Raw genomic sequence first — 13,660 nt, forward strand, 5'->3', positions numbered from 1 at the left:
CGTGAGCTCTATATCTGGAGTAAGAGAAGTAGATTCCTTTGAAAATCGTAATACTTCAAACTTTTGGAGTATTGTTTCCTAAATTTTGATTTTGAGGCATGTGAATCTTTTCAGGAGCTAGGTACATGTCTGGAAAATCTGTCTTAGAAAGCTCATAGTAAGTGCTTGGTGTTATCTGCTTATTATTGTTGTTAGAGCAGGAGCATTATCATCCTTTGTGCCAGGCACTGTTCTAAACACTTTACATCTATTATCTTCATTATTCTCCATCACAGTTCTAAAAGGTAGATACTATTATTATCTTCATGAGTAAGCTGAGAACACAGTAAGGCTAAGTAATTCACCCATAATTTCATAGCTCATTGGTGGCAGAGACAGGATTGGAGCCTAGGCCTACTCTTTTTATCACATGTATTTATTTTAGAAGTTTGTTTTAATGATGAGGTTTGTCTTAATGATATGTTTTATTTGCTTCTCTGATCCTCCTCCCAGATGCTTACCATCTTGAGTGTTCACTAAAGCCTAACTAGATATTTTAGACCTTTTCATGACGTTTTATGCTGCTGTTATAAACCTCTCTGTATGAAAATGAAGCACGTTGTATAATAGCATTAACTCTATGGAAAATTTTCAGAGTAAAGTCATTTCAGCACAAAAGATGTGGGTATTAAGCACCATGATGTTGTCTAAAGAGCTGATACCTCTATTAACTAGCTGGGTAACTTTGGACAGCAAGTTTGTTTGTAGACCTTGATTTCCTCCTTAGAGAGTGAGAGGCGGTGGCGGCGGGGTTGGGGGGTGGGGGGACAGATTGAGAGATTCTTAACTAGCATTTCCTAAGGTTTGTTCCACCGAATGTTGGTCCATAAAAAAAGACTTTATAGTCAAGGAAGATGGGGAAACACTTCATAATCCCTCAGAGAATCTGCACATGCATTAGCATACTCTAGGTTTTGAGAAAACTGAAGACACCTATTTAACAAAAAGTTTCCCAAATTAATTTAACTACAAACCCTTTTTTTTTTTTTTTTTTTGGGGGGATGGAGTCCTGCTTTGTCACCCAGGCTGGAGTGCAGTGGCGTGTCTCAGCTCACTGCAGCCTCCACCTCCCGGATTCAAGTGATTCTCTTGCCTCAGCCTCATGAGTAGCTGGGATTACAGGCACATACCACCATGCCTGGCTAATTTTTGTATTTTCAGTAGAGATGGGGTTTCACTATGTCAGCCAGGGTGGTCTCAAACTCCTGACCTCAAGTGATCCTCCCACCTCTGCTTCCCAAAGTACTGAGATTACAGGCGTGAGCCACCACACCTGGCCCAAAACCCATTTTTTTTGTTTAATATCTGTTAAAACGCTTCAGAACTTAAAATCCACAGCGCATGTTTTGGCAGTTACTGCACTCAGTTACTTCAGACTCAGTTACTTTGATTTTGGTTAGTTAAGGTTTAAAATTAAATGCTTCAAAGATTCTGTGCCTGCCAGAGTAGTTAGGAGAAAAAACTCAGGGGTGATTATTTATTGTTATTACCCTCTGTATATCTAGGCAGGAGGAAGTCAGCAGTGTGAATTCTTAAGTATTAATTGTGTATGGAAAGATTGTAAGATCAGCAGTGACTAGCTGTGAATTGGGCACTGTAGATCTGATAATTGCTTGGGACCTTAAACTAGCTCTAAAGAATAACATTTTCATATTGACATATATGTTATCAAAAGGCCAGAAAAATAATAGTATGTGTAAACTTAAATGTAAATGATAGCTTTTGGTTAAAAAACAATCTTTATATAATATGAATTAAAGAAAAAATATTTCTCTATTTTCCTTTTAGTAATGCAATATGGGAAAGGCAAATCATGTTATTACAGGTTCCTGACTAAGGGGCAACAGTGGATTTGGCTTCAGACTCATTATTATATCACTTACCATCAGTGGAATTCAAGGCCAGAGTTTATTGTTTGTACTCACACTGTAGTAAGGTAATAATTCTTTTAGAGAATTTCTGAATTATTGTAACATCCTATGATGATTTTGGCAATGTAACTTTTATGCGTAAGTTGTTAAAGAACTACAGAGTGCTCTTTTCTCAATTGCTGATAGATCCTTTCAATATACTATTAAATTTACTTATAGGCATTATATATAAATATAATATAGGAATGATATAGATATATAAGGCTTGATATAAATTTTGTGCTTTACAGCAGAAGTTGTTACTGTCATTTATGTAGTAGTGTCAGTCATGTAAAAGGAAAACTGTAGGTAGATAAGCATACACTTCCTTTATTTATTTTTCTTAATTTAAGTATTGTGTGGTTATGGATCGTTTACAGCAGTGTATGAAACTTTAAGATACCTAGAAAAATGCAAGTTAAATTAAGACATTATAGGTATATTTTAGGTTTGTGTAGCACATAGCAAATAGTCTAGATGAACAGATGAGACACATAACACTGAATAGTTACAGCTGTGCAGTATTTTAAATGAATGACCAAACACTAAAATCTGATTATTTTTTCCATTTGTAGTTATGCAGAAGTTAGGGCTGAAAGACGACGAGAACTTGGCATTGAAGAGTCTCTTCCTGAGACAGCTGCTGACAAAGTATGTTTCTTATAATTAAAAAAAAATTATTTTTAATTTCTCCCCAATAAAAGATGAAACTCAATAATTAATAGGAAAACTATTTTTCAAAAATACTTTATTTCCTCACTTATAACAGGGATGTGATTATACTTTACTACTTATTTTTAATTTAATATTTTAGAGTCTCACCTGTCTCTAAAAAGAAAATTGGATGAGAGACGTGTCTGATCTCAGATTAAAACTACCATTTATTCCCAGTGATGTACTAGTCTCTGGCTAGGTTATTTATATGAATTATGAAATATAATTTTTACACATCAGATATTTTTATCGGGTAGGTAATATCCCCACTTTGAAAATACTGAAATTGGAGTTTCAAGAGGGGGAAAAAAAAATCTTCCCTAAAGACACTGGCTGGGAAATTATAGTCAGAATTGGAACTCTGGTTTCTTTTTTGTTATATCAGGTCAGAAGTGTAGTATATTAGTTATCTATAGCTGTGTAACAACTTACTCCAAAATTTAGTGATATAAAACAACACACTTATTATCTCCTAGTTTGGTGAGTCAAGAGTCCAGGCACAGTTTAGCTGGATCCTCTACTTCAGATTCTTTCATGAGGCTGTAATCAAGGTGTTGGTGGGAGCCACAGTCATCTCAAAGTTCAACTGAGGTGGCATCTGTTTCCACCTCACTTAGTGGTTGCTGGCACACTTCAGTTCCTCATGGGCAGTTGGACTGAGGGCCTTGGTTTCTTGCTGGCTGAAGGCTATCCTCAGTTCCTTTCCAGGTGACCTTTTCCATCAGAGCAAGCATGCAAGATGAGCCAGGGAGAGAAGCTACCTGCAAGATGGAAGTCACAGTCTTTTGTAACCTAATCACAGGATTGATACCTCACCACTTTTGTCTATTCTATGCATTATATAAGGAAATCAGTAGATCCAGCCCACACTCAAGATGGGAGGATTATGCAAGGGCATGAATATCAGGAGGCAGGAATTGTGAGCCATGTCAGAAATTGCCTACCACAGTATTTTTGGACCTGCAGAAAATAAGTAGAATGAAAAGAGTCAAAAATCTATATAAAACTTGAGTTAAATAGGCAGCATTCCAGGGGACAATATGGTAGATGTCATTCAGTCATTCAACAAATGTTATAAAGTACCTTCTACCCGGCATGGATCTAGATGCTAAGAATACAGCACTGAATAATGCAAACAACTTCCCTGCTTTCATGGATCCCACGTGAAAGAACTTTTCCAAGAGGTTTTGTATGTTTAGAAGAAGAGGACATAGTATGTTTTGGTAGAAGACATTATTTTCTGAGAAAAGTTCTTAAAATCTAGGATTCCTTGATTAGGGGACCATTATGAAAACTGAAGTAATACAGAGATTAATTATCCTTCTTTTTCCCTTATGCAAAGATTCAATCCTAGTAAATCCTAAATTAGCCCTGTTTCCAAAATACACTCCAGCTATGTCTACTTTCCCACCATATTTACTGCCAGCATCATGATCCCCCTGGGGTTTAGGGACGAGGTCCTTGTGAGATATTTTTGAGAAACTTCAATGTGTGGATGGTTTCAAAATCGTGAATTTTGATGGGATCACCAAGGGGATGGGTGTATCTTGGAGCACTCCAATATTAAGAGGTGATGGAGACAAGGAAGAATCAACAACAGGGGGGTAATAGCTAGTAAGTTAGGAATAAAACCAGGAAGTTACTTAGAAGACAAGAGTATCAGTGAGGAGTGAATGATCAGCTGTATCAGATTCAGCTGAAATAAGTTAAATTTTAGATGAGTGTTGAGAACTGAGCATTAACTTTAAGATTTAATTCATTGGTGATCAATAAGAACAGATTTTGTGGAGTAGTAGTGTGGGTGAAAGCATGATTAGAGTTGGTTTAAAAGACAGTTTTCCAGGATGGGGGAATTAGGGACAGTGAATAGGGAGGGGTTTTGCTACAAAGAGAAGAGAAATGGGGCAGTGGTAGGAAGGGAAAGTGGGCTTAAAGGAATTTTTTGCCTTTTTTTTTTTAAGTTGAGAGAAATAACAGCATGTTTATATACTGATGAGAATGAGCTGATGGAGAAAGAAACATTGGTGACGGGAAAGATTAGTGTCGCTGTATGAAACTATGAAACTCTAGCTCCTGGGCTTAAGCAATTCTCTTCTCAGCTTCCTGGGTAGTTGGCACCACAGGCATTCACCTGGCTTTCTCCCCTATGTTTTCTTGTAAGAGTTATGTAGTTTTAGCTGTTAACATTTAGGTCTGTGATTCATTTTGAGTTAATGTTTTTTTTTTTTTTGAGATGGAGTCTCGCTCTTTTGCCCAGGCTGGAATGCAGTGGCAGGATCTCGGCTCACTACATCCTCCGCCTCCTCAGTTCAGGGAATTCTCCTGCCTCAGCCGCCCGAGTAGCTGGGATCACGGGCATCTGCCATCATGCCTGGCTAATTTTTGTATTTTTGGTAGAGACGGGGTTTCACCCTGTTGGCCAGGCTGGTCTCAAACTCCTGACCTCAGGTGATCTGCCTGCTTCAGCTTCCCAAAGTGCTGGGATTACAGGTGTAAGCCACCACACCTGGTCTTGAGTTAATTTTTGTATATGGTGTAAGAGATTCCAACTTCATTCTTCTTCTGTTTCTTTAAATAGAAAATGAAGCCAAAACTTTCTGGCTATAACACATAAATTTTCATTTCTTTACATGTGTATGTACATACAGGTACTTTTGCCTTGTTATAGACAAAAACTGATTTTTTTGTTGTTGTTAACAGTATTGTGAATTTGAGATCTCTGAACTGAACCACAAGAAAACATTTATTTTACTCTGTCTCCATAGAGCCAAGATTCTGGGTCAGATAATCGCATAAACACAGTCAGTCTCAAGGAAGCATTGGAAAGGTTTGATCACAGCCCAACCCCTTCTGCCTCTTCTCGGAGTTCAAGAAAATCATCTCACACGGCCGTCTCAGACCCTTCCTGTGAGTACCCTTGCTTCAAAGCAGACTTCCTTTAAAGTAACTAACTAAACTTTTAGTTACTTATATCAGCATTTCTCATCAAACGCTTCTTTAAAATTATAAGTTTTTACATTTCTGAAATGTAGTAGTAACCTTTCCAGTGAGTTAAAGGGACATTGCCCACTTTTAGCAAAGAATTAAGTTCTTCAAGTAGCCTATTAAAATGTGTAGGTGGTAATGGTGATGGTGATGTTTTTAATCATCCCTCAAAAAGAAAGGCAACTATTGTGTTTTTTACTGTAAGGCCAGTAAGTGTTCTTAGGTTTGCTTTTTGAAAGTTTTTTATTGTCTTCTCTTTTTGAAGACTTGTATAATTGTCATTAAATTAGTGACTTTTTGTATTTAAATTTTTCCTATTTCAACTATTTTCTTTGTGCTCATAAAAAGATAGAAGTAACTACATTGAATCATCTGTCATGGACTTCACTTTCATTGAATGGTTTGGAAAAATAATTCAAAAGCCATTTTTATTAACTGAAATACATTTTGAGATTAATCTTTAAAAACTATATTTTATAAAGTACTAATGCTCTTCTGATTTTGTTGACTTCAGCAACACCAACCAAGATCCCGACGGATACGAGCACTCCGCCCAGGCAGCATTTACCAGCTCATGAGAAGATGGTGCAAAGAAGGTCATCATTTAGTAGTCAGGTAAGCTCTTTAGTGGATATTCTTCTGAATAAAGATTTATTAAGAGGGGAAAAATGATCTAAATCTTCAGAAATTCATCTGTTACCCCTCTTTGTAAAGATCAAAATAGTTACTGATATGTGACACTTACTTAAGACTTCCTTTTTTTGTGTGAAGTGGTTGTCATATGTATTGGTCCTTCTAATTATTTTTCAAGTAAAATGTCAGTTTTTTTTTTTTTTTTAATTGTGGAAAGCTCAAAATTGATAGCTGTTTTATGTCTAAGTTCAAATACCAATTGTCTTAAGTCTGGCCAACTTTTATTGAGAGCTTGTTCAAGGTACTGTAGGAAGTTCCTTGGAAAATAAAAGATAAATAGGGAACAGGCCTTTCCAATATAGATGGGAAGACATAGCTGTATTCAGCTAACAAAAGTATGAGGCAAATGGTAAGTTTATTAATACGAATATCATATTGATATTTCCGCTGGAAGTACTCATGTATGGGAATGAGAATCACTTCAGTGTTATTTTTTATTTTGCTCTAGTCCATAAATTCCCAGTCTGTTGGTTCATCGTTAACACAGCCAGTGATGTCTCAAGCTACAAATTTACCAATTCCACAAGGCATGTCCCAGGTATTTTTTGGTTTTTGTTTCAGTTGCGTATTTGAATATGATAAATTGCTTTTAAGCTAATGTAATTTTTTTAAAAATCCAGGCTTGCTGGCAAGCACCTGTAGCCACAGCTACTTGGGAGGCTGAGATAGGAGCGCGCACACACACACACACACACACACACACACACACACGCATATATAATTATAGTTACAGATGCAGTGAATCTTAACTGGGGTCATTTAGGATATCTGGGGACATTTTTGATTGTTGTAATGATTGTGGGGTATCACTGGCCCTTAGTGAGCATGGTCCAGGAATACTAAATATCTTTCAGGATGCATAAGAGTCTTGCACAACAAAGAATTGTCCTGCGTAATATGCCATAACACTCCCTCATTGAGGAACACTGTAGACATAAAGATATTAAGGATGAAATGTAGCTGTTCATTTTGTTCCTCCTATGAATATTGGAAGAATTGAGTAACTTAATTTGTATACTCATTCTTTTGATATTTATTGAGTTCTTTGTGTGTAACAGGCATTGCAGATGCCGACAGTACAAATATATGAACTAAAAAACCATTACATCTAGAGGGAATGACAGATGCCTACAATACCATGCTATATTGCCTGTGCTGAAAGTATGTAAGTTGATATGTAAGCAGATTGTGTGAATCCTTAATGCAACCTGAGGAAGTGAAGGAAAACTTTCTAGGAGAATTGTTTCTTGGCCTAAGTCCAGAAGGAGGCCTGAATGTGGAAAGTAGCCAAAAAAAGGGGGAGTAATTCCAAGAGTGATGCTGTTACTTTGGAGCCTAACTTCCCAACTTGTAATTTATGACTCTGTACTCATTCAGTGCCTCAAACACATTAAAAATACTATGGAGAAGTAGTATTTTTCTTCAACTTTTCTGTTTTGTTTGGCATTAAATATACCTTAACTTAGCAGGTCTTGATTTCAAGGAATGATCATTAATAATAGGTGAAAACAATATTTTTAAAAAATAGCTCCATCTTATATGGTTATTTAATTTAACTCATATGATAGGAGATACATACTTTCTGTATTATTGGTTTTTTAATCTCAGGATTCTAAAGCATTTCTTAACATGTTATGGGGATATTTTCATGAAATAAAGGATATGTACTATGTCAAAAATGTTAGTAAGCATTCATGTCTCACATTTTGTTCACCAATAAAGCCAAATGCTTTGCCTCTTAGGTCTGTGGTTTTACTTCCTGTTATCCTACCTTCTGTGTTTGTTACTATTTTCTTTTGTACTTGATAGAAATCCTTTAAGTGCTATATTGCTATCAATATAATGCTTGTCCAAAGGTACAAATAACTTTAGTTTTAATAAAATAACATTTGTATGACATAAATGTAACCTTTTAATTTTTTTTTGAGACGATGCCTCACCCTGTCACCCAGGCTGGAGTGCAGTGGCGCAATCTCGGCTTACTGCAACCTCTGCTTCCTGAGCTCAGGCGATCCCGCCTCAGTCTCCCGAGTAGCTGGGACTACAGGCACATGCCACCACACTCGGCTAGTTTTTATATTTTTAGTAGAGACAGGGTTTTGCCATGTTGCCCAGGCTGGTCTCAAACTCCTGGACTCAAGCATTCTGCCCACCTCGGCCTCCCAAAGTCCTGGGATTACAGCTGTGAGCCACCATGCCCGGCCATAATTATAACATTTTGACTAATATTTAAAAAAAAACAAAAAAAAAAGCTTGAGGGAGTTGAGGTGCTAAATTTTTAATATTTTCTCAACCACTTAATATATGATATGGTCTGGTTACTGTTAATTTCCGAAATCAAAGTTGTGTGCCCTGAAATGTAATTTAGTATCCCAAATACAAACTATTGAAGATAAGAGTTAAAAAGCTTTGGATGGGAAGGACATTTCTCACTTTTACATACAGTTCACTGTAAGAGGCTACTTTAAGACAGATTTCCTTCCAATAAAGTGAAACTCTTTCTGCTCTTATACTGTATCATATACTGAAAATTCATGGGAATAATTAAAGAGCCTGTATAGACTTAAGAGATAAATCACCAAATGTGGGTAAATTATAAGCAGAAGAAAATAGGAGCTGCTCATGACTCAAGTAAAACAGAGAAATAAGATTGAAAATATAATTTTATTTTCATTCATGTATGCGTTTATTCATTCATACTTGCCTAGTCTTTAAAAGCCCATGTTCTATACTTATCTGAGGATAGTTTCCATTGAAGATAGAAGTGAAAATATTATTGGTTATCTGTCAGATTTTTGCAACTTTGGGTAATTCTACTCATGTACACATAGAGGGCATTCTAGGGATGACAGAAATTGATACAAATTAACTCCAGGTACAGACTACTTTTTCCTTCGTTAAGGGGTAAAAATGAAGCTAAGAAGTTAAATAAGGCTGGGCATGGTGGCTTATGGGAGGATTGCCTGAGCTCAGGAGTTCTACAACAGACTAGGCAACATAGTGAGACCCCATCTCTTAAAAAAAACATTAGCTGGGCATGGTGGCATATGCCTGTAGTCCCAGCCACTTGGGAGGCTGAAGTGGGAGGATTGCTTGAGCCTGGGTGGCTGAGGCTGCAATAAGCTGTGATCACACCACTGCATTCCAGCCTGGGTGACTCTGTCTCAAAAAAAAAAAAAAAAAAAAAAGTTAAATTTTTTTTCCAGTAAGTGGTAGCCACAATATGAGCTCAGGTCTTGTAAATCCAGGGTGTATGTGTAATCAGTCAAGTATCCAGTCAGAAGCCAGAAGCATACCAGAAATTTGAACAGGAATAATATAAAAAATTATTAACTGGTAACACGGATTAACTCCTAAAAGAAGTAAAGAGAACCTAAAGAATATAGGAATAAAGCCGGGTGTGGTGGCTCATGCCTGTATTCTTAGCACTTTGGAAGGCCGAAGTAGGAGGACTTCTTGAGCCAATGAGTTCAAGACCAGCATGGGCAACATAGCAAGACCCTATTTCTACAAGAAAATACATCTTTATGTTAGCCAGGTGTGGTGGTGCCTGCCTCTAGTCCCAGCCACTGGGGAGGCTGAGATGGGAGGAGCTCTTGAACCCAGAAAGTTAAGGCTGTAGAGAGCCATGATCGCACCACTGCTTTCCAGCCTGGGTGACAGAGTGAGATCCTGTCTCAAAAAAAAAAAAAAAAAAGAATATAGAAATAGCAGATGCAGAGAGCAACCACTAGCTGTAAGGTAGATGGAGAGTACCCAAGGAAGGAACATACTTAGAAGACTCCCCACAAGCTCCTAACCTCCTCTTCCCCCATGCCAGGCTAAGATGCAGATCTTCTTGGGGAAAATGTGGCTATAGCAACTGGATAATAGAGAAGTTCACTGACATGCCACAGATTAGAGGTAGAGAGCTGGAAGCCATCAGCTGGGGTACTGGTAAAGCTTGCAGGGAAGCTGCCCACTACGATGTCATTGAGACTTGCTGGAAAGCCACCTGCCGGGGAGCTGACAAGGCTAGCTGGGAAGCTTCCCGTTGGCACCCTGACATAAGAGCAAGAAGGAAAAGCACCAGAACCAGGAGTTGAGCACTTTCTTGGCAGTGTCCCTCTAGCACCACCTACTGATGTGGATAACTTTGTGCCTGCTGGCAAAGGAGAAATATTTTGAAGGTCCAGGTCCAATATTACAAAGCAGAGCAAAGATGGGTGGATTAGAAACTAAGGGACATAAGTAGCATAACATCCTTCACTCATGTTATACTGCTTACTTTTCACGTTGTGCAATTATAAGGAGTAAGTAATTCTAAAATATATTACACTTTTTCCATACATGGTACTTCAGTTTCAGTTTTCAGCTCAATTAGGAGCCATGCAACATCTGAAAGACCAATTGGAACAACGGACACGCATGATAGAAGCAAATATTCATCGGCAACAAGAAGAACTAAGAAAAATTCAAGAACAACTTCAGATGGTCCATGGTCAGGGGCTGCAGGTAATTGTTATATTTGAATACAAACAAAGCATCCCATTCACATTTTGGATTTCTAGGAAAATTAACTTTTCTTAATTAAAAGTGAGATGCAAGAGATACGTTTTATCAATTCAGTTCAATAAATATTCACTGGTTACCTACTCAGTATGATTATACTTACAGTCTCTAAAGATAATTCATTTCTGAGGGTATTTCTGTCAACATCCTTGTTTCTCCAGTCATCTTTTTTTACCAGTCCAAATTTTAGTAAGTTTGAATCCATAATATAAAAATTATATTTTACATAAAGTTTTAGGTACATCTTGGGTACATAATTTATAAATCAATCATCAGTAATATTTTTATTAAGATACCAGTATGTATGATTCAAATTAGTCTTATATGCCCAACCAGCAGGACCACTCTAGGAGACTATGACTTTGGTAAAGGGAAACTTGGAGTGAAAACTACTTCTGTCTGATGTTATAAATTATAAATGATAAGTGATACAGTGCTGTCAATCCACAGACTAACACTAGTTACACTTTTTCTAACAATTGGAAACATGATAAAATTAAGATAACTGAAAGATTGAGTATAAAGTTTCATATTTTATTCACTACTTATTTATTGCTAATTCTTCAAAGTGACTTAGCCTTGTTACTTGCTTTTTAAACATACTTTGTAGCTTGATTTTGCCTTCTTTTTAATGCTCATTCTTCTTTTCAATCTACAAAGCTCATTTTAACATAATCTTTATTTTTAAAGATGTTTTTGCAACAATCAAATCCTGGGTTGAATTTTGGTTCCGTTCAACTTTCTTCTGGAAATTCATCTAACATCCAGCAACTTGCACCTATAAATATGCAAGGCCAAGTTGTTCCTACTAACCAGATTCAAAGTGGAATGAATACTGGACACATTGGCACAACTCAGCACATGATACAACAACAGACTTTACAGAGTACATCAACTCAGGTAATGTTACTGAGCACAGCGGGCTATGGAGTGATCAGTGGTTGGAAGGCACACTATTGCTGAAACAGAAATAAAGCTCTAATGATAAAATATCGTTTCAAAATTTAATAGTATTTAGAAAGTATAGTATTGAGAGTGATTATTAAAATAATTTTGTGCAAATCATGTTAGTATCAAATATTTTCAGCTTTTTTTTTTCTTTTTTTTTTTTTTTGAGACGGAGTTTTGCCCCTGTTGCCCAGGCTGGAGTGCAATGGCGTGACCTTAGCTTACTGCAACCTCCGCCTCCTGGGTTGAAGCGATTCTCCTGCCTTAACCTGCCGAGTAGCTGGGATTATAGGCACCCACCACCATGCCAGGCTGATTTTCGTATTTTTAGTAGAGATGGGGTTTCACCATGTTGGCCTGGCTGATCTCGAACTCCTGACCTCAGGTGATCGCCCACCTCAGCCTCCCAAAGTGCTGGGATTACAGGTGTGAGCCACTGCACCTGGCTGAGCTTTAAAATATGTCACAATCTGTTTAAAGATGTAGTCTAGTAGTTATACCAAGTTCTTGTAACTTAGACTATTTCTGTATGTTTAAAAGGTATGACTTGCTGAAGAGGCTGACCAGGAAGCCTGTTCCCGTATGTGCAGAATAGACTGTTGGGGGAGGGGGCATAATGGTTTATTGAATATTCCAGAAAATGTTGGTAATTACTGTAGATCTGTGACTATAAATCCCAAGGATTTAAATGAAAAATAGAAAAATGCCCACTAATTAGTCATTCACTTTGGGCATTTAACAGAAATTCTTTGAGTATATTTTATATCATCTCTATTACAATCACACTCCTTTCTAAAGTCATAGCTTGCCTTCCAGCAAGATATTCAAGACTAATTCATTCTCAGTTACCACGAGTCATTCCTTTGTGGTTATATTTCCCCCAGAGTAATATATCCTGCCACTTCTTTCTCTGTCGTATTGTCATATTGTTAGAATGATGAATTCTAGCATACTTCCCAAATAATTATTTTCAGTTAATCTGTCTATAAAATCTCTTTATTTTTAACAGAGTCAACAAAATGTACTGAGTGGGCACAGTCAGCAAACATCTCTACCCAGTCAGACACAGAGCACTCTTACAGCCCCACTGTATAACACTATGGTGATTTCTCAGCCTGCAGCCGGAAGCATGGTCCAGATTCCATCTAGTATGCCACAAAACAGCACCCAGAGTGCTGCAGTAACTACATTCACTCAGGACAGGCAGATAAGGTAGTTGTCATATTTCATTTGTTATTTTGAAAATTGTAAACTGATTGATTAGAAAACAATAATTTGATTTCTTAATCAAATTTTTTAATGTGATTTTAATGAGATGCTCACTGCAGCCAATGTTCTTAAATTTGAAATAAAAACACTGAATGTATTCATTGTTTAAAGACTTCATAATTAAAGGGTAACAACAAATTTTTTTTCTTGTCCAAAAATATGCTACAAAATATTATAGAATACAAATTCTACAGCACACTGTTAGAAAAGGTTTATGACAGCTCTGTGTCACTGTGAAGCTTTTGTCTTTTCAATATAGATGCTAGAGAATTTCCATGTAGTAACAGTGGTTAGGGTAGCTTACCTTTTTTAAGTTTGTTAAATGCTCAAAATATATTATCTCAAATAGTCATTTATTAAAAGAAAATGTATGTGAGGGCCTCCTTTTATTTCCCAGATAAGAAAAAAGTGAGTTTTCAGTAATTAGCCAAGGGATCTGTAGCTAGTTAAGGTGATGAGGAAGGGAGCTCTGAACACAGACCTCGGTGTCTTCATTTCAGTGCTTGAGTGCTTAAGCATGTATTACAGGAAGGTTTTGTGGACTGCTCTGG

At 37.0% G+C, this 13,660-nt stretch overlaps 1 protein-coding gene across 14 annotated transcripts in view; it reads left to right on the forward strand.

Annotated features, from left to right (window-relative positions):
* CLOCK (clock circadian regulator) overlaps nucleotides 1–13,660 on the forward strand; it is a 119,276-nt gene that overhangs the window by 91,796 nt on the left and 13,820 nt on the right. For all 14 annotated transcript variants that reach the window (XM_019025458.4, XM_055385065.2, XM_055385061.2 and 11 more), the window contains 8 exons: nucleotides 1,828–1,975; nucleotides 2,525–2,600; nucleotides 5,429–5,570; nucleotides 6,163–6,263; nucleotides 6,790–6,879; nucleotides 10,683–10,835; nucleotides 11,583–11,792; nucleotides 12,850–13,052. In XM_019025458.4, coding sequence (XP_018881003.4) covers nucleotides 1,828–1,975; nucleotides 2,525–2,600; nucleotides 5,429–5,570; nucleotides 6,163–6,263; nucleotides 6,790–6,879; nucleotides 10,683–10,835; nucleotides 11,583–11,792; nucleotides 12,850–13,052 — 1,123 coding nt within the window. The remainder of the gene's footprint in view (nucleotides 1–1,827; nucleotides 1,976–2,524; nucleotides 2,601–5,428; nucleotides 5,571–6,162; nucleotides 6,264–6,789; nucleotides 6,880–10,682; nucleotides 10,836–11,582; nucleotides 11,793–12,849; nucleotides 13,053–13,660) is intronic.

Source organism: Gorilla gorilla, chromosome 3 (assembly GCF_029281585.2).
Source record: "Gorilla gorilla gorilla isolate KB3781 chromosome 3, NHGRI_mGorGor1-v2.1_pri, whole genome shotgun sequence".
Lineage (NCBI taxonomy): Eukaryota > Metazoa > Chordata > Mammalia > Primates > Hominidae > Gorilla > Gorilla gorilla.